The sequence below is a fragment of the Lycorma delicatula genome, chromosome 6, assembly GCF_047948215.1.
Source record: "Lycorma delicatula isolate Av1 chromosome 6, ASM4794821v1, whole genome shotgun sequence".
NCBI lineage: Eukaryota > Metazoa > Arthropoda > Insecta > Hemiptera > Fulgoridae > Lycorma > Lycorma delicatula.
Window position 1 is genome coordinate 100,215,097 of NC_134460.1, and position 26,631 is coordinate 100,241,727.

The following is a 26,631-nucleotide window of genomic DNA, read 5'->3' on the forward strand; positions in this document are numbered from 1 at the left end:
CATACAGCAATGATGTTAATAAATCAAAGAATATTTTTTCACCTTATCAGAAAATGCAGATCAGTGATAAAGAGTTATTAATAAAGGATTATTGGCTATGCATTATCTATAGACAAAATAATTCAAACATTTAAATAAGATATTTGTAATTATTACAGCTTAACCATTATAAAGGCATTAATTTTTTTTTATTGCACGTGTTACCTGTAGAAATTACATTCGTGTAATGACAAGAAACAGCAACAAAATTTTTGAAACATTTGTAAAAAGATAAGTAAATCCCACAGGAACGGCCTAGTAAAACTAAAAAACATTGAAAAAAAATATATTACTGAAGTAACCTTTAAAATTTAAGCACAGCAAAATGATTCTAAAAATAAATAATAAAAGACAATAAACATATAAAAACAAACAACATATATGAACAAAAAATTTTATTGTGGCACTGACACAGTTAAATAATAAACCCTACAAATAAAATAGCAAAAATTTGTTTCTTTACTTTCCCATAGTTTTTTGTTTTTGATCCAGTCTGTTATGGTCTTCAGCCATTCTGTTAGACTAATGGTCTCTCTTTTCTAAACAATTTCCTTACTTTACAGCTCTGGTATCACAGTTAAGAGAAAACAATCATAGAAAGATAAGATCACAGGATTATTGAAATTTAAAGAACATTTTTTTTTTTCATTTTTCTATGTTAGTTTTAACAATTTTTCTTTTTTTTTGTATTTTCAGGAGAAAAAAAACATGAACTGACAACATGATTTGTAATTATTACAATTAATTTTAATATTACATTCACTACATACTAAAACTGGCAAAACAGTGGAAAATTCATTTATATTACTATTTAACATTTATGGGAGAGTTTTTCTAACTGATCCAGAATCCAGAACTGAAAAAAAAAAACATTTAAGCATACACCATACCAACAACAATACTAAAGGAGTTGATCTTACAATTACAAAAAATCAATAAACAAAATACAAAAACATATGGCCTCTAGAAAGTTAATTAATCATATTATGCATAATCCTCTATTGCAATTTATTAGTTAGTTTTTTAGATAATTGTTGCCGTTTGCAATCTCCAACCTTATCTGGAGACTCACAAAATAAAGAGGTTCATTATGACTTTTTTATTTATTACCGAGATGAACTATAAGATACTGTTAGAGTTGATGCCTCCATTTTACATGGAACTTTTAATGGTTCTAACTGAAATAGAATAAAACTAAATTGTAGTATATGATCTCTTTTTTTGACCCAGGATATAGAAAAATCATAAAAGAAGGTAATGTATTACAGTAAACATTTTAACTATACAATTAAGGGGTCTTGGAATTTTAGAAAGTTTAAATCTAGCAGAAGATTTATGGACTTCATCCAAAGAGGAAAACAATAGATAAAATCGTCAGTTCCAACAGCAAATTTAACTACTGAAATCCAAAATTTTTTAAAAACAATTTTATTTTTAAGTTTAAAGTTAAAATTTTGACTTCAGTTATACTCTTACTTTTAGCTTTTTTTAATGAAGAATTACATGTTAAAAGTACTGGAGAATGTAAAAAAAAAAACAGTGATAAACAAAAAATCTATGAAGTTACTTCTTTTTTGCTCAAAATTTGGTTGTTATTTTTTCTACTGTAATTAAATTTAAAGAACATCTAAAAAATGCAGATTTCTATAGAATATGGTACACTGAATTCTCATTGCATAAAAGAGCAATCACTATTTAATAAACAACAGACTCCATAACATAAGTAATACTGAAAATATTACATTCAGAATTTATTCACAGAAGATTAATATGATTCCTATTGGCTTAATTATATTAACAATATTTTATTTTATTAACTGTTCACTATTCTTATTTACATTTGCTAACATGCTTGTCATATGTTTGTTTCCATTTAAATGCTTCTCCACAAGTATCACATGTATAAGGTTCAATACCAGTATGAACCCTTTGATGAGTTTGTAACACAGATTTAAGTTTGAATGTTTTGTCACATATATTGCATTTAAATTTTCTTTCTTTATCATGAGTAACAGAATGATGTTGAAGTACAAGTTTATTTTTAAATGAACGACCACAAATATCACAAGTCCATTTTCGTTCTTCGCAATGAGTAATATTTTTATGATTTATCATACCTTTAGAGCTTGCAAACACCTTACTGCATATATCACAAGCTACTGGATCATTGTGAACAAATTTCATATGGGATGATATAGATTTAACTTTTAAGCCACAAATTTCACAAACATACTCACGAAAATTATCTGAATGAAGTGATTTTACATGAGCTGAATATGATAAATCATGTTTAAATAACTTATTACACATTTCACATTTTATTTGATCTTTTTTATTTGAATGTACACTTAATCTATGAGTTTTTAATATTGCTTTAGTTGTAAATGTTTTTTCACAAACATCACATTTGTATGTTACTGATGAATATTTTATATGAAATCTTTTCTCATGTAGTTCTAAGTAATGTGTTTTTACTAATTTACCGCATTGCTTACAACTAACATATTTGACGGCATCTGAATGAACTAATAATTTATGTTGAGCAACAAAAGATGCACTTCTAAAAGATTTATTGCATACATCACAATTTCTTCTATAATGCTCTCGTCTATGTTTATCCATTTCTTTTCTTGTATCAAAAACCATATCACAATGAGTACATTGTGGTCTTTTAATTTCTTCTTGCATTTTTTGCTCAATTGCTGGGGGGTAAAATTCATATATTTTAGGTTCATTATTTATATTAACAATAATGCTGGTTGTTTCTTTTGTCTCGTTCTTTACCTAAAACAATTAACAAAACAATTAGTTTTTATAACATTATGTATGTTTTATAAATATAATGAACTAAATAAACTTTTTTTTAAGCACAATTAGAAACGTAATTGTTTTCTCAGCTATTCCCTATCCAAAAAATTAAGATGAAAGAACTTGAACTTAAAATGCATTTAAGTTGGTTTACTAGGGGTATTAATGATTTTAAATTTTTAGTAGTCAGAAAACATGCTAGATGTAAGCAGATAAAACTGGTCCTGCTTGGTGAATGTACATCCCAACCCCGTAGGGGGAAGACATCCACCTTTTGATGTTACTGGTCGCCACACCACCCCCTCTGTTCTGAGCCCTGAGGGGCTTTACCGGAGGTCGTTTTTAGACCCTCTAACTGATTACATCTCATAGTCATCAGCCAAGCCTCGGTCGGGATGCCACCGATGTAAATGCCTTGGGAGACATTTGCGTCAGTAAAATACAAATCAAACTTTGTCTTCACATAGGCCTCAAATGGACATCTTCACATCCAACCTAACATGATTCCTTCAAACTAACCGACCGGAAGCGCAAACCCCGCGCCTAGTCCAGATTTGACAGCACCGTTCGTGACTGTGAATGCATCAGAAAACTAATGAGTTGAAAGGTAAATCAGTACTATATACTCATACCAATCAAAATTATGTCTTACGCAACATAGAAATTCAGACCTACACTCAAATAAGTCGACCAATTGAGGTCACCTAAGAAGGGAAAAGTAATCTCATTCCGGTCCGCGCAGGAGCCGGGGACAAACCCCCGCACTACCTCCCGGTTCCATCAATCTCCACCAACGGGAGCCCCAAATCGAATCACAAACAACACCAGTATAACCATAGCACAATGCCAATGCGCCTACCTCCAACCAATCCAATGCCTAGGCCGGAACCCTAGCCATCCGGTATCCTACCACGATCGAGTACCTCGATTAAACTCCCTCTGCAGACCTACACACCGCAAGGGCGCGAAGAAAACCAGCCATATACGTTCACTCCACGAGGAAAGGTGACTCCTCGCGGATCATCCAGTTGATACGGAGATCCAGAAAGGAATGTATGCTCTCAAGTTCCCTAACAGCTCGTGAACGTTCGACCTCGTATCGGGGACAGAGGTAGAGGATGTGGTCCACTGTATTATCAGTCCCACAATCCGGGCATTGACTTGAATCCACCAAACGAAACCTAGTCAAACTCGCCCGAAAGGCACCATGCCCGGAGAGAAACTGTTTGATATACCGGTTGGGAGAGACTCGTCCAATCAAATCAGACACTATAGGAAATATACCATGGGTGTAGTGACTTGTGGGGATTCGTCCCACCTGATCTGCCAAGACCAAAAGCCCCGGTCTTCAATCTCCTGCTTTTGTTCTGACGTCAATAGGTTATTTACCTTGGAAATGTAGCGTTTTCTACGCTCATTAGCCAAGATATCTATTGGTTTGACTGCGGCTATAACTCAGACTGCCTCCCGCGAGACTGTTCTATAACCGCTTATAACAGCCAGCAAGAAGAGTCGCTGGGCCCGCAATAAAATGTCCGCGCACCATGCGATGAGCCCAGACAGGCGTAGGATACAGCATAATAGCTTTACTGACACCTTTGCAAAGGATAAGCATGGTAGGTAATTCAACTCCCAATCGGGATGAATAACTCTACGGATTCCATAAAAAGCATCAACGGCCTTTTTTTCCACATACTATAGATGTTTCTTGAACCGAAAATTTCCAGGTATTTTTGAGTCGTAACGTACTGAATGGGGAGACCAGCTATCCGAACCCGGATTCGTCAGGAAGCAGCCAATCGGCCCTTCAGCAACATTATTGTGGTTTTTTCTGGGCTGAAAATCATCTTATGTTGAGTCTCCACAGTCGGAGTGTCTTACAAGCATGAGCAGCTCGGAACTCTACCTCGTTACGCGAATCCCCTTCAATCAGTAGCAGCGTGACTTCTAATTCATTTCGTGTACACTTACGCTTCTGCATCTGAAACAGGACAGAGGGCTACCATAAGTTATTAAATGCCCCGGATATGTCCAGAAAAATTCCTAATTTATATTTACATGGACTAGAGAAAGCTATATCCATCACCTTAATACGGCATCCTCAGTGCTCTTGCCCGGTCGGAAACCTTTACAAATGATCCGTGATCAATCTTACATTAATACGCAAACATACGACCTTCTCACAAACCTTGCCAATGGCAGGCAAAAGCGTTAGTGGACGGTAAGAAGAACTAACAGTAGGAGCTTTGTCACCACGTTTGAACAACAACACCAAGTCTCCACGCTTCCAACACGCCGGAAAGTGGCTGGTGAAGAGCAACCTATTATATATTCTAGCTTGAGGACCAAGGACTACTGGAAGCACTCGGACGAGGAGCTCCACTATGATACAATCATATCCGGGGGGCTTGTGCCGTGCCATACTACAGATCACCTGACGCACCTCCGCCTCAGTGATCTCAGAAGATTGTAAGTCGGTTTCGAAAATCGCGAATTCCTGCCTGATACGCCGATGGTGTGAAACTTCACCCATCATAGTGTCATCCGGGAGCAAATCATTCAGCAAAATATTAAGGATATAGTCCTTATCAATTACCACACCCTCCCGGGTCGACAAAGCTGACAAGAGGACATCTTCTCTGCGCACATATCCAAGGGCTCTATACACAACGCCCCAAGGGTCTCTATTCCATTGTTCCTGAACGAAGGAACGCCAGGAATTACGGGTGGAGGACCTAATGCTATAAAAGTACCTTCTCTGGCAATCCGCAGTTAGGGCCGCACGCCGATCGGGATCCCCCTTCTGTTGCGCAGCCTTTCTGAGTCGATTCACAGAGTGCTTCATTGCTGTCAGATTCTGAGACCACCAACCAGATATACGTTCCCGGCCAGTGCCTCTAGGAATGGCGGCTTTAGCCGCCGCCACCACCGCAGAAGTAAAATTTTCTGCAGGATATCTAATGGCAGCCGTCAAGGTGTCGAGAAAAAATCTCTCCAGTCTGGACTCCAACAAAGAGGAGAATTTCGGCCAGTCTGCCTTCCTATGCAGGAAGCGCCCCCGGTAAACGGGAAAGTGCTTCTCATGGCCATCGCGCAGCTCATCTGCTATTTCAAAAATTATCAACCGATGATCGCTAGAACAGTCGTCGACCACAGACCAGTCAAGGATCCTGCCAGGGATGTTCCTACCAATGGTGTTGTCAATATTTGTACTTGAAAAGTCCCTTCGTCTGTTAACCATACCGACGTAAGTGGCCAACTGGTCTGCAACATTAAAGACCTCAAAATTACACTGTGCGATGAAACTATCAATTAAGCCACCGCCATGATCAGTGATCCCACTGTGCCATAACTTTCTTTTTCCTGTTTAGCCTCTGGTAACTACCGTTTAGATAATACTTCAGAGGATGATATGTATGAGTGTGAATGAAGTGTAGTCTTGTACATTCTCAGTTCGACCAAACCTGAGATGTGTGGTTAATTGAAACCCAACCACCAAAGAACACCGGTATCCACGATCTAGTATTCAAGTCCGTGTAAAAATAGCTGGCTTTATTAGGACTCAAATGCTGGAACTCTCGACTTCCAAATCAGCTGATTTGGGAAGACGCGTTCACCACTAGACCAACCCGGTGGGTGTGAGCCCACTGTGCCAGAAAAGCGACTTCACATTAACATCGGCACCAATGAGGATTGGACCATTACCCACAATAAGGGTTCATATTGGATTCCCTGTATTGGAAATATGAATTAACAACAGTAAGGTTCTGTCTGCAAATGGCAAGTCTGACCGCAACATGATGTGCGTCAAAAACCTGCCATATGAATGTACCATAACCTAGTGATTGTACATCCCAACCCTGTAGGGGGTAGACACGAACTTATGATGTACCAGTCGCCACACCAACCCCTCCATTCCAAGTCCTGAGGAGCTTTACCAGAGGTCGTTAGACCCTCTAACTGATTAACATCACACAGTCATCAGCTAGGCCTCAGTCGGGGTGCCACCAATGTAAATGCCTTGGCAGACATTTGCATCAGTAAAATACATATCTAATTTTGCTTTCACGTAGGCTTCAAATGAACATCTTCACATACAACCTAACATGATTCCCTCAAACTAACTGACCGAAACCTCGGATGCACGAACCCCGTGTCTAGTAAAGAAATTCAGACCTACACTCAAATAAGTCGACCAATTGAGGTCACCTAACAAGGGGAACGTAATCTCATTCCGATCAGTGCAGGAGCCGGGGAAAAATACTGGCTCCTGCCGGGGAATTGTATAGAATTTATTATTATTTATGAAATTTCAGATCATTTGTATGATTATTTCAGCAATACATGCCTTTGAAAAATATTCCCATCTACAGCTGTTATTTATGAATGAGGTTTTAGCAGTAATTAATTTTATAAAGAAATTAAAAAAGTCACCATTTATAGATTTGGATGAGTGTTGAAAAAAATTAATAAAACAGAACTTTATCTAACAATTTTTTAATCAACTATTTGCAACAAAATAAAGTGATAGGTTATTTATCTGCTTGTATATATCGCATTTATTTTTAAATATCATGCCGAATGCATGTTGGTATCAATCAAGATGGTTGTGGTTTGCCATAAGATATAACTTACTCCTGAAACACACATAATATTCTAAGACAACAAACATCCTATTTCAGGGTTACTAAGTAAGGAACATGAGGACTGAAGTGATTTCCCACTGTCTTATTCACTGAGCCAAACTGTTTGATACTTTCATGTCAACACACTGAAATGCTGTGACACTTCACAAGTGATATTTGCAAAAAACAGTGCATTACCAATACTCAGCACAGAAAAAGGAAAGAAAAACAAGCTTATTAAAAGAGTAATAAGCTTGTTTTGCTTTCCTTACAAGATAAAAGTCTTGTAACCCATGGAAAATGTATTTTTTACTTGTTATGGAAGAGTACATGCTAAGTAACTGGATGAACAAAACTGTTTTGAATAAAACTTTTCAGGGCTGGTTGATGTCTGGAGGCATTTATATGCAATATTGTTTATACCTACAAGCCTATAAGTCTGATTAAAGTACTTTATTTAAAATAAGCTCTGATATTTTTTCATAATCTCCATTATTTTTACCACACCAGTGAAAAATACTGTCTAAGTTCCATGATTATGTAATTATTAAGATAACAGATAATTAAAATTGAATATTTTTACATAGAAAAACAAGGTTATTAATTTTGATAGTTTTATGTGAAATTTCATTGCCAAGCATTCTAATGTTAATTTATTAGTTGTGTAAATAATGTTTAAGTCACGTTGAAAGGAAATATCAAAACAGAAGTGAATGGACCGATTATAATTTATCGAATTAAATTATTATATAGCGGTGATTGTTTATATTTTTTTTAAAATTCAGCCATAACTTGAAATTATATCTTCAATAGAATGATAATCTGAATTAATTTGTTTATATATTTAGTTTTAACATTCCTATTAATTTCATAAGTATCTGAAAATTTTTACATGCAATGCTTACTACCACTGACTATTACCATCCTTTTTATTCAAAAGAATTAATTTAATAAATTATATCCTTTTATGTGAACTTTCTATATGGTATCTACTTACTTTTAACACAGTTTTATTTCAAAATTCTGCTCCATCTTCAGAAAAGCACTCGATAGACATCATCATCACATTAAGGTAAAATGAAAAAACAAACACATAGAGCGACTGAAGAACTCATGCAGTGCAGCAAATACTATTGCAATCCTCTGATTTTATCACCATATTGTAAATCAAATTGGACTAGAAGTTCAAATGATCATTCAGTTCATGAAATGAACTATTTTTAACCCAGCTAATTGAATTAAAAGCACAAACCTATACAGTTAAAAATCAGGGATTTACAAAATTAAATAATATTTTGCAAAATTTTTTTATTATGCCAGACAGGAAGATATTTAATAAAACAATTCAAAGAACATCTGCCTAATCACAAAATTGTTTCCAATAAAAGCTACACATGCCACATTATGGATTGCAATCATACATATTCCAATTTTGAAACAAATTTCCTACCACTGCACATGAATAAGAAAGGATTGTAAGATTTACAAAGATTTGATAAATATTTCAATTCATATATTAAATGATTATTTACACTTTCAGTCCAATTTTACTTACAATATGGCGTTAAAATTAGAGGATGGCTGCAGGCAGCAGCAGAAGCTGCACTGCATGAGTTCTTCAGTTACTGTATGTGGACGATGGTGTGCACACCTCATGTTTGTGTGTGGTTCTATGTTGTTGAGTGTGTTGTGCCTTTGTGTGTGTACTTGTGTGTTTGTTTTTTCATTTTATCTTAATGTGATGACAACCTCATGAGATCAAAAATGTGTTAAAAGTAAGTAGATATCATCTACTAAGTAAGAAGGTTTACGTTACATAGACTTTAGAAAGTTCAAATAGACGGATATAATTTATTAAATTAATTATCAATTGTGACTAGGATACATTAAGATGAATTTCAAAAAAAATATCGCTTTTAAGATAACTGCCATTTAGCCAGAACTTTTGAGCAATGCATAAAGAAACTACAGTCTGAAGCTATTTTAAAAGAAAATCATGTTCATAAAAATACCATGAACCTATCAGAAAAAAATTACAAAATATATATATATATATATATATATGAAATTTTCTCATTGGCTGACAACAGCAAGGGAAAATATTTCTGATTTATACAATACCTTCTACTGTATATACAATAGAATAAGTGGTAATAGGTTAATTTTTATGGACTCTTCAAATATCAAGCTTTAGTACTTAGCTTTGCTCCTTGTCAGAAAACATTTAAGTAAATAACTTCCAATAAAAATAAATATTTTGAAGATGAAAAATTGTATTTTAAGAAAAGTTTTTTTTTAATGTGAGGTCTGTTTTGATTTAACTGAAAAATTTATTTTTATTACCAAGATGTACATAGCATACTTGCCTACATCAGTAGGACAATATACTATTAGTATGGTTTATTACTATTATATGCTACACACAAATTAATTTTACTAAAATAAATAATCCTGCCAATTAAGAAATTTGAAATGCAATTTGGTTCTTGATGAAAAAAAATTCTGCAAAAATTAATAGGCAATTTTTTTGAGATTTAAGGGCCAAATAAATGAATTAAATTTAAACAATGGTTTTATTTGTTTCAGTAAGGGCGAATACTCATGACAGCACCTGCTTCATTTTATTGGATGCAACAGATACTGGATACTGGAAACAGTATGTTCTCCAATGTCCTTTAAATAATACCCTTTTAAATCATACCTACCGATGGCAATCATCTTTTTAGATCCTGATATGTAATCTATTACGTTACATTTTAGTTAAGATTTTTAAGACACAGTTTTTAACTAAACTTTTTAGAATTGTAATCTATATCTTAAATGTCAGCCCATGGCAAATAATTTACAAGTACATTAAATGATTTTTATACTTCAGACATTACCAGTAGCAAAAAAAAAAAAAAACGTTTTTAGAACTATTATGAGTAATAATTTTCTTTTGTATAGAAAAAAATGCTCAAAAATTACAATTTTACTTTAAGCAGATAGTCACAGTATTATATGATTAAGAATTGAATAATCACTTATATTAACAAACAGCAAAAATCTGAAACTCATCAAAAAATTTTTTTTCTGATTTGGGATTTAGGAAAGGAAATTATATTATAGTGAGTCCCAGAATAGTTTCAATGATATATCATAAATTTAAATGTTTTAAGATGCAACTAACTGCACGTTTTACACAGTTAGGGGTAAAAATAAAAAGAATGGACACATAATTTATTCAAGCTAACCTTTATTGTAACCAAATTTTGGAAAATATATATACAAGAGAAAATGACAAGAAACTTAATAGTTTTTCTACAACTAAGATTATGTAAAAATATTTTATAAACTAATCTTACTTTTTATACTTAACATGATGAAAGTAGGAAAACATGATGGTTTTGAAATGATAATAAAACAATTTAGTTGGCTTTAATAATAAAAAAAGAATTTTTTAATTCTTTTCCATGTTCATTACTTTATTCACTTTTCACCAGCTATCTTGTCTTGAAGTTCTCTATTGTTAGTCAAATTAAAACTTCGGTTCATTGAAACAATGAATTTTTAAATATCAACTTTTATACTGTTGGTTGTTTAAAAGGTTTATCAACAAATATGTTTGGTTTCAGGTACTGTAAAAGGAGGTTATCATAAATTGACAAGTCATGTGACTTGTAGCAAATGTAATATTATTGATAAATTTAAATTCAATCGATTTCAATCTTGTGAAAGTTATGCAAAATACTAATTTAGTAATGCACAGAATTCAAAATTCACTTTTTATCAAACAAATTAGTCTGTGAATTTCTCTTTTAGGAATTTACAAAAGCAAACTGTTAATTGACATAATAATTAAAAGGGATGGTTTCAAAGACATTATTTCCCAGGAAATGGCAAAAACATAATAAACGTGATAAGATGAGCAGAACTTTAAGTTAAGTACTAAAATACCAAATGATATAATTTCTAAGATTAATTAAGAAAGGTATTAAAATTATAACAAAGTGACATAATTCATTATTTGTAAAATATAAAATAATATCTAAATGAATCAATTACACACCTCAAAATCATCATCAGGTTTCTCTACTGTACTCTTTATGTACATAAAAATATGAAACTTAATTACAAATAAATGAGCATTCAGAATTTAACTAGTAAAAATGTATAAAAGAAAGCCTAATATATACTGTTCTTATTACTTACAAGATGTTCAGATCCATTATTTTATGGCTTTAAACATTTATTGATATGTCAATCAAATTTCTGTTTCCATTTTAAATTATTACTACAGTTACTAAAATAATGTAGAGTAACATCAGGATTTATACTTTATTGAAATTTAAAACTTCTTTGTAATTAAAATAATTTTACAACATAATTACAACCTATGAATGTGTGTGCAGAAAGAGCACTATTCTGTTTAAATGAACTACCAAATAATTCAAAAACCATCTTTTTTTCTCTTTATGAGTTATTTCATGACTTTATAAACAATGCAGACTTTGAAATGTTTTTCTACTAATATCAGATGACAATGTTTGTTGTTTAAACAACTTTAATGTCTTTTAACAATTATATTTACTATTTCACATAGGGCAATATTATTGTCAGAATGCACTTTTTTAAAGCGTTTTAATAATGATGGCTTTGATTTGAACATCTTATTACAATGCAAACAAGTAATCTCCTTAATACCATCTGGATGTCTATATTTTTTATGTAGTTTTAACAAATTCTCATACTGAAATTTTTTATTATGTAAATCTTAGATGTATGACTTAGATTTAATATTAAGAACAATATTATGGTTTTTTCTTTTTTAAATAATATGCATGCATCAGTAATTTGCCATAAATTTGACGTGGACAAAAAAGTTTTAGATTGTTTTACTTTTTCTGTTTTTTCACAAGTAATTCTTCAAAAATTGAAGTAAAAGTTGTGGGATGAGAATAAGAACTTATTATTGTTGTAGCATATGTTGCTTTAGTTAATTTTTTATCACTTTTTTTTTATTTTATCTTTGTTTGGCTTTTATTGTTATCTTAGTAAAAATTAACATAAATGCTGGCTTGAATTTAATGAAACAAAGCTAACAGAATTATAATTAAACAAATATTGTTTGAAAAGCTAATCTTTACCTGCCTTATCAATATACAGTAAACTCACGATTATCTGAAATAACTGGGACCGAGACCACCTCTGATATGGAAAAACTTGGATAATATGAATGTTAAGTGCTATTGGGCTAAAAATAATGAAAAAACTAGTTAAAAATGTACAGAATTAAATTGTAAGAGAAAATGTAAAGTACACATAATTAGAGACCTGTAAGCATGTAGAAACATGAGATTATTTTTTTAAGAAGTCTTTGATTGATTTTTGAGTCAACCTCTGTGCTCTCTTAGATCTTCAACAGGTAGCTCATTGGCTAGTAGCAGTAGTTCACTTACATTGTCCTGTACTGGCACTTTTTTAAGAGTCCTTCTAAACCAAATAAATTCTTCTAAGATTTTTGAATGATGGTGGTTTTCACCTCATCCCATGCTGAACCAATCCAGTATGCTATATCTTTTAATAAAACTTTCTTTAGGGCCTCCCTAATAGTCATCCCTTCATCTAATCTTGTGATCAATGTCTGGAGAAGCCTTCAACAGTAATTTTTCTTCATTGTTTCTAGAACCCCTTGGCCTAAAAGTTATATAAGTGATGTCACGTTAGGGGGTAGAAATACAGCTTTAATATCACCACTACACAGTTCTTTGGCATCAGGGTGAGATGATGATGCATTGTCCAATAATAAAATAGCTTTCCTGGATAGCTCACTTTTCTTTAAAAATGCTTTACTGACAGGAAAAATCCATTAAAAAACCTGTCATTAAAAATCTAGCTTTCCATTCAAGTACTTCTTTGGTTGCAGTTCATAGTTAGCAGACAGACAACTTTGGAACCAGAAGAATTGCAGGTAGCCAGCATTGTGACTCACTATTTACTTTTTTAAATCCAGGAGAAGTTTTTTCAGATTTTGTTTCTACGGTTTTTGAAGTTACCACTCGAAAGTTAAGACAAGTCTTGACCGAGTTAAAAATTTTATCTGATGCTAATCCTTCCTTGAAAACAATTTCCTACATTCTAGACTGAAATTCCACAACTGCAAATGAGTCGGCTAATAGTTTCTCCCCACTAATATTCAGCCGCTTTATACCATATTTCTTCTTCCACCTGTCAAGCCATCCACCACTTGCAGTGAATGTTTCCTTGCAGTCTTTAAACACCTTGTGGAACTCAAGTGGCTTAGCTTGAAAACATTAGCCTACTCACAGGATTGCCTATCCCTCACAGCTGTGAAAACCACAGAAAAAGTGTTTCAGACATCTGCTCATAGTTGTCCTTCTTCAAAGTCTTTTGACTTAAACCACTGCCTCCACTTGCACTTTTGTTTACAAATCTTTCAATTTTTTTCATGTTATTTCTCCAATCCCCAACACTGAAATTAGCAGTGACCTTTTTATTGACTTACCTTTGTTCAACTGTTTTATTGCATTAAATTTCATTTCAAGAGAAACTACAATTCTCTTCCATTTTCCACCCATAGTGCAACCAAAATTCAGTAAAACACAAACTTCAACACACTAACACAACCACGTTTAACACAAGTGCAGATATAACTAAAACCGACAGGTGACTGTGTGAAGATTAACAGGTGAACCTGATGATTTCCTTGGTAGGAGAGGAGATCTTGCAAGACAAATGTATAAACATTGTTTCTCGCCGTGATTATCCTGCTTTATTTTTATGTTTTATCTTCCTGTGACTAGCTCAGTTGACCAGGACTTGGATAATCATGAGTCTACTGTAAAATGAAAATTAAATATGCACAATGGTTTTTTTGTTGAGCATTTATTGCTAAAGTTGGAAATAAAATACCAGTTTATATAATTATTCAGTCAAATATTAACTACTTCAGCATTACCTTTATGTTTCACACTTATTTTCAAGAGATTTTCAAGTATTGAGGAACCATTAGATTCTAATGATAAAGTTATTTCCTTTCCAAAGATGTGAAAGTCAATCCAGGAATTGAACATTTTATGAATTTCAAGGATAAAAATGTAGATGCAGGAATAATATGTAATAAGATAAGACTATGCTATTGTTAGTAAGGTACTATGAATAGATGAATTAAAAAAAAAGGAAACAAGGCAGAAGGAAAGGTTTTATACAAAGAAGGCAATAGAAGGGACTTGGCAAGACAAAATGTATATACTTTTAGTATAGCAGCAAAAGAAAGGTGCTTGAAGGGAAAAAATGTTGACACAGAAAAGAAAACAGTTTCAGAGAATGCTCATGAAGCATAAAGAAAAACAAAAAGAACATTCCTGCTAGATGAAACCTAAAGGTATTAGTACCTTACTTGCAGATGGAAAACTATTAAAAAGTAAAGGAGCTGATAGGTGGCACATCCAGACTATTATGCTGTTTAAGTGAATGGAATTGAACAATGGAGTGTATAAGTAAGTAATTTATAACAGATGTGCTGTCAGTAAAGTAATTTCAGTATAAATATAAGTACATTAATCATAAAATAATAAAGCAGAATGGTTAAGTATAACAGTTGCCATTCTATCAGGTTGACACATCAACTAAAATACTTACCAGAATAATTTATACACATATAAAATGTGAAGTGAAGGGTGTGTTAAATGATGATGTATTTGGTAGAAAGAAGCATGGGTAAAAAAAGCAATCCTAACAATGTATTTATCTTGGAAGGCAGATTAAGAAAACCAAATTTATTTACTCATGCTATCAGAGCTCAACTGTAGATCTTAAGAAAGAAATTCAATATTGTGAAAGAAATTAAGTGTTTAGGATTTTAAGGAAGATGATTTGTTTGAAATGTAAAAAAAAGTAGGAGATATCTATTTCCATTGTTTCTCAACTAATAAAAGGGGTAGTAAAAGATTTTAAAGAAAAAAGATTGATAACAGAAGAATATTCAAAGGAAGATAAAATAAAGATATTAAGATTTATCGATATTGTTAAAACTAAAATTTTAAATTCTAAATTTAAATTTAATGAATATAACTGGAGTCACCATCAGTTCAAAGTTTAATTTAAAAAATAGAAAATTACAAGAGCATGAAATGTGAGATAATAAAACTATGATGCAAGTTTTGTGCATATGTTCACCAATACATTATATGTAGAACAATACATTATAAGTAAAGAAAAACAAAAATTATTTAAGCAGTCAAATTTTAAATCTGGAGAATGCAAATTAGGTATAAAAAGCAAATTAACTCAGGGAAAAAACTATATTGTAAAAAATAGAATTAAATTTAAAAAAAAAAAAATTAAATGCAACATTAATTGGTAATGAAACATGAACAATAGGAAAGCTAGAAAGTCAAAACAAATTCTTGAAATAAGGTGGCACAAATGAATTTGTTGCAGTATAAATTTATAAAAAAAGAATTGTTTTTGTAGATTTATTACAGAGTGAGACACAGATTGCAATACATTATGAAAATAATTTGAAATATATGATGATACAAATGTAGTAAAATTATGAAAATAATCAAAAATTAAGAGGAAAAGGAATTGAGAAGTGCCACAGAAATAGACAATTGAATCATGGGGAAAAGAATAATTATACTAATAGAGTTGTTTAAATTGCATTATAATTACAAATCTCAGTTGGTGACACTACATTTCTTCATGTGTTTATTATAGGTCTGTTTCCATTTAAAGCTTTCATTACATTTACTACAAGTATAAGGCATAGCTCCGCTATGAACTCTCATATGTGTTTTTAAAACAGTTTCAAATTTAAATCTCATATTACAAATTTTACATGTATAGTTACGTTCATCACTGTGAGTACGTAAATGATTTGCAAGTATACGTTTAGACTTAAATGCCCTGCTACAAATATCACAAACATGACTTCTTTCTTTAAAATGTAACGCTTTATGTACTTCCATTAATCTAACTCTTTTAAAAGATTTCCCACAAACACTGCAAGTTGCTGGAGGTTGTTCCACGTGGTTTATATTTTTATGTAACGATAAACATTTCACACTTTTACCACATATGTCACAAACACTCAACTTACGGAAATGTACAGTCTTTATATGAACCGATAGATAAATTGCATGTTTAAATAATTTTCCACAGTGCTGGCACACTTTTTGTATACTGTTATGTACACGTTTTTTATGACTTTCTTTTGCAGTAACATTAGAAAAACCTTTATTACAAACATCACATTCAAATGTTTTGTCACCAGTATTTTCATGGATTCTTTTTATGTGTGCTTCTACATACAAACTGTTTTTAAGTAATTTGCCACATATATGACAAGGAACATATTTTATATCATCTGAATGTATTAACTTTTTATGACGTTCTAGATTCGATCTTTGTATACGAAGGTTACACACATCACATTTTACTTTGAAGTGAGCTTCTACTTTATGTTTCTTAACCTCTTCCTTTGTCTCAAATGACATTCCACATAAAGTACAATCTACAACTTTAATAGATGGTCTCTTATTTAAATATGATTTCCATGCACTCCACCGTTCAGCATATGCTTTTAAACTAGGATTATTTTTCCAACCAACCGACTCGTTCACCTTAAACATAATTATTACACCATTATATTATAATTTCTTTATTAAAACTGTTATATAATGTAATATCTATCCAATAATTTTCATAATATAAACATATGAAAACTACAACGTAAAACTATTCTTCATTTTAAGGTGTTGGGAAATTAATTTTTTTACTGCTTCCCTTCTGCACACTTTTCATTTAGATCATTCATCTAATTAAACATCCAATCTTAATTCCCACTAGTATATATTAAAAAAAAAGATTGTTAATTAAATCTTTTGTTTTAGATGCCAAATCATGCAATAATAAGAACTGATAGCAAACAGGAAAACCTATTACGTATAATTTTAACATTCTTTTCATACTACTTTTAATTAATTAATTAATTAATAGAATTAATGAAAATATGATAGGCCTTACATGCTAGTAAAAAAAAAAAACATTACAGCAAATCTTATTTAAAAAATAAATATCTGATCTGAATGATAATAATTATTTTTAAGTAGTAAAGAGATAATCAAAAATATATTCTAAAAAACCATAAATATTTCGATTTAGCTAGTTGTTAGTCTCTCTTTTGCTACAAATCCACATTATAAATTTTTTTAAATAGCTTTCAGTAATTCACTTAAAACTTATTTTAGCTGAGCAAAAAATACTATTGTAAAAAATAATTACAAATTTAAAGATAACAGCTGCGACCTTCTTACATAACAGTCATAACTAACTTTATACTATGACGACCAGTTGTGATTTTAACATTTTATAAGTTTACTTTTTAAATAATTTAATTTTAATGATATAAATTGATGAATAACTTTTCCTGAGGAAGGTCGAATGACTGAAAGTACTAGAAAAGAGACTGCAGATGAATTGTTGGTAATGTTGTATTTCATTTATTTATATATAAATAATATTATATACCAACTGTGCCATGTTTTAAAAACTTAAATTTAAAGAAATTAAAAAAAAAATATTGTTATTAAATGCAACATTAATTGGTAGTGAAACATGAACAATAGGAAAGCTAGAAAGTAAAACAATAGAGGTTTTTAAAATAAGGTGGTATAAATGAATCGAGTTGATATGTTGCGATATGTATTTATAAAAAAAGAATTATGAATTAGGTGATTTATTACACAGCGATACACAGAATGCAGTATGTTATGCAAATAATTTAAAATATATGATAATAATGTTATGAAAGTAAGAGGATAATGGAAAAGGGAATTGAGAAATGCCACATAATAGTCAAGTGAACGATGGAGAAAAGAATAATTAAACTAATAAAGTTATTATAATTTTGCTATAATTATGCAATACCTCAGTAACACTACATTTCTTCCGGGCGATGATAACGCCCAGGCGTTTTTCACCCACAAACAACCAAAAAAAAAAAAAAAACTACATTTCTTCATGTGTTTATTTTAGGTCTGTTTCCATTTAAAGCTTTCATTACATTTACTACAAGTACAAGGCATAGCTCTGCTATGAACTCTCATATGTGCTTTTAAAACGGTTTCAAATTTAAATGTCATATTACAAGTTTTATTTATTTTTTATTAAAATTTATTTTTTCATATTAATCTTCAGATTTGTTAACTTATTATACAGAAGTTTCAAATTTATATTAACAGAAGTTAAACTTTTTGACAAAATTTGACAGTATGATTCCTTTTAAAAGTCAAAGACACAGCAAGAACTACTTCATTGTACCATAAATCGAAACTGAGAAATTTATTACTGTTGGTATTTTAGGAACAATTAAAAAAAATCATTTGTTTGAATCACTCATGGAAAATAGATATTATAAAAATATTTTTTTAACTACTAGCATGTGGTAAAAAAAATTAAAGATAAAAAGCTGTTAATCTCATATCAATTCTAATCACATTATGCAATATTTCAAATATTAATAATACTAACTATATATTATAACTATATGTATTACTAAATAACATAATTAAAACTGTGATGTAATTTATTCATTATCACTGATGCTAACAAGACATTTCTTCATATGATTATTGTAGATATGCTTCCACTTAAAAGTTTCATTACACATTACAGATACAAGGCATGTTTCTCTATGAATTCTCATGTAGCTTTTTAAAATAGTTTCAAATTTAAATGTTGTACTACAAATTTTACATGTTCATCACAGAGTATAAAAAATGATCTGCAAGTACATGTTTACTCTTAAATGCCCTGCCACAAATGTGATATCTTTTTTTTTTTAAATGTATTGCTCTATGTATTTCCATCAATCTAACTATTTTAAAAGTCTTTCCACAAACACTTCATGTTGCTGGAGGTTGTTCCATGTGGTTTACTTTTTTTTAAGCAACAACAAACCTTTCACACTTTTGCCATGAATATCACAAACACTCATTATGCTAAAATGAACTGACATTATCTTTATATGAATTGACAAGGAAAATGCATGTTTGAATAGTTTCCCTCAGTGTGAACATATTTTTTAATATTATCATGTACATGTTTTTTATGACTTTATTTTCAGTAATGCTAGAAAATTGTTTATTACAAATATCATATTCAATTGTTTTATTATCAGTAAATTCATGAATTCTTTTTGTGTGTGCTTCTACATAAAAATTGTCTTTAATAATTATTTATGACAATAAATAATTATTAATTTTGTTTTAAATGATATTCCACACAAACTACAATTCATTAATGTATCAGTCACTTCCTTATCTAAGTGTGATTTCCACAAACTCCATTGTTCAGCTTTTAAGCTATGATTATTTTTCCAACCAGCACTTGTTCACCTTAAATGTAATTATTACATTATTATATCTTCATTGAAATTATTGTAATGTGATATTTATCCAATAATTTTCTGTAATATAAAAAGATGAAACTACAAATATAAAAAAAATGTTTCATTTAAAGATGTTAGTATACTGATTTTTTTTTACTGTTTCCCCTCATACACTTAGTTTTCAAATATTTCAACTAAACATTTTCTCTCTAACGTAAAAATGGAGATAAAAGCACATTAGTAATTATAATTAAAAAAAGAAGTGAAATAAACTAAATCATCTTTCTTAAGTTTTTGTCATTTTAACAACAAATTTATCCTAACAACTTGTAGCAAAACACAATAAACCTACAATATGTTACCTTAAAATATTTTTTATACTGCTTTTCATTAATTAATTACAACATTTAGGGCCTTGCAACTAGTAGAAAAATATATCTGTTAACAAATATTTTCTAAAAGAAATTATTTGATCTCACTTGAAGTTTTCTAATTTTAATTTAAAGAAACTTTGTAATTTGCTGTTATTATGAATTTTGTACAGATGTATGGACAAAATTAAATAATATAAATAATTCATTGATGAAATATATATTTAATAATTTAATTACATATATGTAATTTACTTTTTTTTAACCTCCAGGACTAACGTTAGGTATTGCTTCAGAGGATGAGATGAATGATTTGTAGCGTGAGTGAAAATATCATGCCTGACTGGGATTTGAACCCGGGATCTCTGGAGAAAGATCGAGATGCTACCAGTTGCGCCACGGAGGCTGGCATATATGCAATAACTACATATAGATAAATATCTAATGTAATGTAAGTTCATTTATTTATTATTGTGTGAATAAATATATTTTTATTTGTGAAATAATTTAATACCTCTATAATAAATATTTAATAATTTTATTATTGCATTATCACATACATACAATGAATTTAACTGTTAATTTAGTGTAAAAGTTTATTGTTTGGTTATTCTTTCATAATAAATATTTATTGAAATGTATATATAAACTTGAACTTGTTTCTCATAATGTGGTTATTTCCTATCTTGTATTTCAAAACAAAACTGTAGCAACCAACCATTATACCCATGTTAATTAGACTACATCCATTTTAGCATTATCTTAACGTTGATCAATTGATTAATATATATATATATATATATATATATATATATATATGTGTGTGTGTGTGTGTGTGTATGAAAATTAGTATATACAGTCTGTTCAGAAAATAACGAACTTTATTTTTTAATGTTTATTATTTATTTTATAGATTATTGGTCCTTGTCTCCTTCAAAGTACCCCCATCCCCTATTCGCATGCTTTTTCCAGCGGTGTTTCCACTTCACGAAGCAGTCCTGGATAGCTTCATTTGAAATGTCCTTTAAGGTCAATGACGTATTGGCTTTAAAGTCATGAATAGTCTCAAAACAGTGTCATTTCATCACTGATTTTAATTTCAGAAATAAGACATAATTGCATGGAGCCAGACGAGTAGGGAGGCTGAGCATGGATGGTCATCTGATTTTTGGCACAAAACTGGTGAACTGACAAACCTGAGTGTGCAGGAGCACTGTTTCATGGTGAAGGAACCATGAGTTGTCTCACCACAACTCTGGCCTCTTTTTGTGGATTTTTTAACATAACCGATGTAAAACGCCTTTATAGTATGCACGGTTCACTGTTTCACCTTGAGGAAAAAATTCAAAATGAACAATTAAATTAAAATCGAAAAAAACTAAGAGCATAACTTTGACATTGGATTGAGACTGATATGCTTTCTTGGGACAAGGAAATCCTTTTCCAATCCATTGTGATGACTGAACTTTTGTCTCAATATCGTTGCCATAAATCAAGCTTTTGTCTCTCATTTGTTATGATCCTTTGCATGAATGTTTCACTGGCATCAGCTTGTTCAAGAAATCGCAGAGAAACATCCACACGATGTTCTTTCTGCTGTTCGCATTGCACTCAAATAACAATAAAACAAAAACTAAATGAGATATCAACAAACCAAGAACATGTGGTTACAGAAGAGATTATGTGGAACACAATGCTACCAACTGCACTTCACTAAATATCTCCATTGGCATGTAATCAAAAATTTTCATTTATTTGCTGAACAGACTCGTACACTATATTTTAACATAAAATATTTACAAGGAAATTCTATTTTTAAAAACAGATCTGTATTTTTTAAATACTCATGATGCATATTAACAAAACAATTAAAATTATAAAAATGAAATGTATAAAAAATGTAACTTTTAAAAATATTTATTTGAAATTTCAAATATAAATTATTTCCTTTTCTTCAAATAATTTTTTTTTTTGTAATTAATTCAACCTTATCATTTTATCGAAAAATATTTAGTAGAAAATATTTAAGGATATAACATTTTAAACAACTTTTGTATGTAGCTTGTGTTTTTAATTTTGATCAAGACATAATAAATCTTTGATGCACCTCAATGCATAACAAACATTATTAAAATTACATTTTGAATCTATTCACAGTAGCATATTAATTATTTAATAAAATAATGAATATGCTATGTTCTTACATTTATGTAATTTATAAAGGCAACTTGATAAAAAGATTAAAATAACCAGCACAAGTAGTAACTAACTACTTTATAGCACTGAAGAGATTGTTTTTTTTATGAGTCTGATATAATTTGCTTTGTGTTTGTTTTTATTTCCATATAATAGATTACATTTAAGTCGACAAAATAAACTGATAATACAACATAAAAATGGAAAAAAATTCTACTTTAATGAGTATATGTTTCTACTTATATGTATATTCTGTAATTAAACTATTTTTCAGGATAATTGATAACAGAAAAGAAACATCTAAAAAATTACTGGTCTCAGATAAACAATCTAAAAGATTTAAATAAAACAATAAAGTTCTTTCCTTCACTTCTGAAGATTATATGGTTGTAAAATTCTATGCGGTTTCATGTCTTAAATGTTAAATTTATCTTTTTATTATTATGTATAAGTAATAATTTGTCAGTGTGGTTTTACAGTTAAATACACATTCACAGATGTCACAAATATGACAACTTTTGGTTTTTCTGTCAATTTAGTTTAAAAGCCTTCTTACAAATACTATATGCTGCAGATGGCTGCTCCAAATGGTTTTTTATACTACATAAATATAATAGTTTATGATAACTGGTTTAATATTATTTATTAAAAAAATCATAAAATAGATCTTGTAAAATCATTAAATTTTACAAAACTTTAATAATATTTTTGCTGATTATCATTCTCTCAAATTATGTTAATTCATGTAAATCATGTTTTCATATCAATCTTTATATTTTATTCATTTATTAAAACATTTTCATTGCATTATTTTTGTTAATATTTTCATGATCATCCTTACTTAATAATAAATATTTTTAATTTATAATACTTTGCTCACATAATATTTTTACAGAACATAATAATATACAATCGTGTATATATTTTTAAATCCTCATTTCAAACATTTGTTTCATACCCCAATAAATAAGTTTTACAATATTTTAGGTTTTTTTATTTATTGGTCTGGTACAGATTAAACTTGACCAAGCTGTGTTACCAAGAAACTGATCAACCTACCTTTAATCAGGAAATTTTGATGAATAAGCATCCATCTACTTTTGGGGGGGGGGCCAATATTTGCTAGTATTATCTAAGGAAGAGTAACAATTTTCATTTTGTATAATAAAAATTGTTTTCATTATGGTGCATTGCTAAATTAAATTAATTTTTATACTCTCCCTGTTGCATTTTTGGCTTTAAAATTTAAACTATGTATATTGACCAATTTCAATTTTTAACACCCTCCCTGCCGCATTTTTGACTTCTTCAGTGAGACTCATTTATATACTATTATACATTCACATACAACTTGATTGGGTCTACTGATGAAAAGTATCTTCTCTGTTTAGTCATCACTCCCCTCCCTAAACAAGTTATTGATTCTTAATGAAAGTTATAGGTTGATTTGGGTTTTATCTTGATTTAAACTTAGCTACATAGCATTTAAAGAATATTTTGAGGAGGGACTTTCTCTTGGTCAGAAATGTTATCTGCCATTTCTCAATTTTACTGATGTAAATAAGAATTAATTTAATGTTTACAAAAAGCTTAAGAAATTTTGCATTATATGTTTTTTATGTATTTTACATTTGCCCAGATTGGAATTTTTCTTATAGTAGAGAATACAGAAAACAATAATACTAAATGCCTCAGATTACAATTAGAATCAAAATGTGTGTTTAATATTTATTATAAAACAAAAGAAAATAGAAAACAATATGAACTACTGGTATGATCGATAAACTCTGGATTGGTAATGAATCTGAGTACATAACAAATACTACATAACATTTTGAAGTTTTTTTAGATTTCTTCAAATCCACATAACCTTGTCACAGAATTAGTATCTCCTAAAATATATCTATTTATTACATATGTACTTTTTAGAACAGATTTTCAATTATTTTAAAAGAATTTTAAATAGTGATTCAGTTAAACATTAAAATTTTAAGCATTAAACTTTGATTACAAATTACTAGAAAAAATTTGAGACTGTGTTCTTATCTAGAGGTCCCAAGCAAAATAAGCAGTAGTAGCATATAAAAAATGGTATTTTATGAGTAACTAAAAAGTGTTTTGTACTTGATTCATTCTTATGACAACTGGCAATGAACTAAAAAAAAAAATAAATTTAAATTATTTTTATATGGTAAAAGGCTAAAAACAAAAAAAAAGTTTCTTTATTTCACTATTCTGATTACATATTACATACATTAGTAATGGTGATAAATAATTAAGATTACAGTGTAATTATTCACTATCACTTTTGGCAACACCACATTTCTTCATATGTTTCTTACAGTTCTGTTTCCATTTAAAACTGTTATCGCATTTGTTACTGTATATTGGCATTGCTTCACTATGAACTCATATGCGTTTTTAAAAGAGCATCATATTTAAATGTCTTGTTACATATTTTACACATATAATTAGTTACGTTCATCACTATGTGTTCATATATGCTTTGTTAGAATACTTTTGGACTTAAATGCTATGTCACAAATATAATTTTTTTCTTTAAAATGCATTGCTTTATGCATTTCCAGCAATTTAACTCTTTTAAAGATTTCCCACAAACACTACATGTGGCTGGAGGTTGTTCCATATGGTTTACTTCTTTGTGTAATGATAAACCTTTTACAGTTTTACCACAGACATCATAAATACTCATTCTACTGAAATGTACTCATCTTATATGACTTGAAAGAGACATAGAATGTTTGAATAAATTCCCACAATGCGGCCATATTTGTTGAACATAATCATGTACATGTTTTTTATGACTATGTATTGCACTGACACATCAGAGAAACATTTATTACAAACATCACATTCAAATGCTTTATTGCCTGTTTTTTCATGAACTCTCTTAGTATGTTCTTCTATATACAAACTGTTTTTTAGTAATTTTCCACAAATATGACAAGGAAAATATTTAATATTTTCTGAAGGAACTAACTTTTTATGATGTTTTAAATTTAACTTTTTAAAATGACGGTTATAGTCATCACATTTTATTTTGAAATGAACTCTTAATTTATGTTTACTATCCTCTTTTTTTGTCTCAAATGACATTCCACATAAAGTACAATCTATAACTCTAATAGCCGCTTCCTTATTTACATAAGATTTCTGTGCGCTCCATCGTTCAGCATATGATATTAAACTAGGATTATTTTTCCAACCAATGGTCTCGTTCACCTTAAACATAATTATTACACATTACATTGTTAATTCCTCATTAAAATTGTTATAATGTAATATTTATCCAATATTTTTTTAAAGAAATAGTAATACAAAGAATTTTATTTTTTTTTATTATACACAACTAAATTACTTTGATTTTTTGCATGCTTTCCTTTAGCACTGTTGACATTCAGAGGTTTAAATTAAAAAAAAAAAATTAATGTTCTTTTTTATATTTTACTCTTTATGTATTTGATATCAACCTACGAGTATAATTTCCTAAAAATGAATATTTATTTGTTGTAATTATAGTAATAATAATTCAATCATAAATGAGATTATAAACAGAATAAATTAGAGAATCTATCATTACTACATGATCTACATTGTCTGATAGGTGGTATAAAGTGACATAATAAACAAATTACTTTTTAAAATGGCATCCTCAAGAATATCAAACATTTAAGCCAGGCTTATAAAGAAAAATATTAATAAGAAACCGCTTTCACTAGAAAGCGGTTTCTTATTAATATTTCTAAGTGAGCCAAATATAGTTTTATATATCAGTATACCAGGCCTACTGAAATGGAAGTGGTATTCAGCACAATAATGACAGCTTCATTTTGTTCATCACAAAAATTAACTATATAGGTAACATCAAGGAAACCAACTCTGATTTTTTACATTTGTACTTTTTTATAACAAAAAGGGTCAGAAAATAATAGAAAAAAGAATGCAGTTTTTTTAAGATAAATTGTAAACTCATGTAGGTACTTTAATTTAGCACATCACAACATGAAATTGTAAATTAATTTTGATTGAGAAACATGAACAACTTTCCCATGAAGACTCTTAAACAATCTTAGAAATCTTACTAACATTAGAATATGCAAGATGATTCATGATTAAATTTCAGCCTAAAAAGAGAAACATATTTAGTAAATAGTATCCTCAAAATCTAAATCTTATT

At 30.0% G+C, this 26,631-nt stretch overlaps 1 protein-coding gene and 1 long non-coding RNA gene across 3 annotated transcripts in view; one reads left to right on the forward strand and one right to left on the reverse strand.

Annotated features, from left to right (window-relative positions):
* Positions 1–1,798: 1,798 nt before the first annotated feature.
* LOC142326076 (uncharacterized) overlaps positions 1,799–26,631 on the reverse strand; it is a 291,623-nt gene continuing 266,790 nt past the window's right edge. Inside the window, exon 5 of one of the 2 annotated variants that reach the window (XM_075368213.1) lies at positions 1,799–2,823. In XM_075368213.1, coding sequence (XP_075224328.1) covers positions 1,870–2,823 — 954 coding nt within the window. In that variant the 3' untranslated portion in view covers positions 1,799–1,869. Of the gene's footprint in view, positions 2,824–24,634; positions 25,677–26,631 lie in introns of those variants that run through there. The other variant, XM_075368221.1, reaches the window with a different exon arrangement.
* LOC142326077 (uncharacterized) lies at positions 17,815–22,844 on the forward strand. Its single transcript, XR_012756676.1, has 3 exons — positions 17,815–17,960; positions 20,510–20,688; positions 22,708–22,844. It is a non-coding gene; the product is annotated as an uncharacterized LOC142326077 (long non-coding RNA).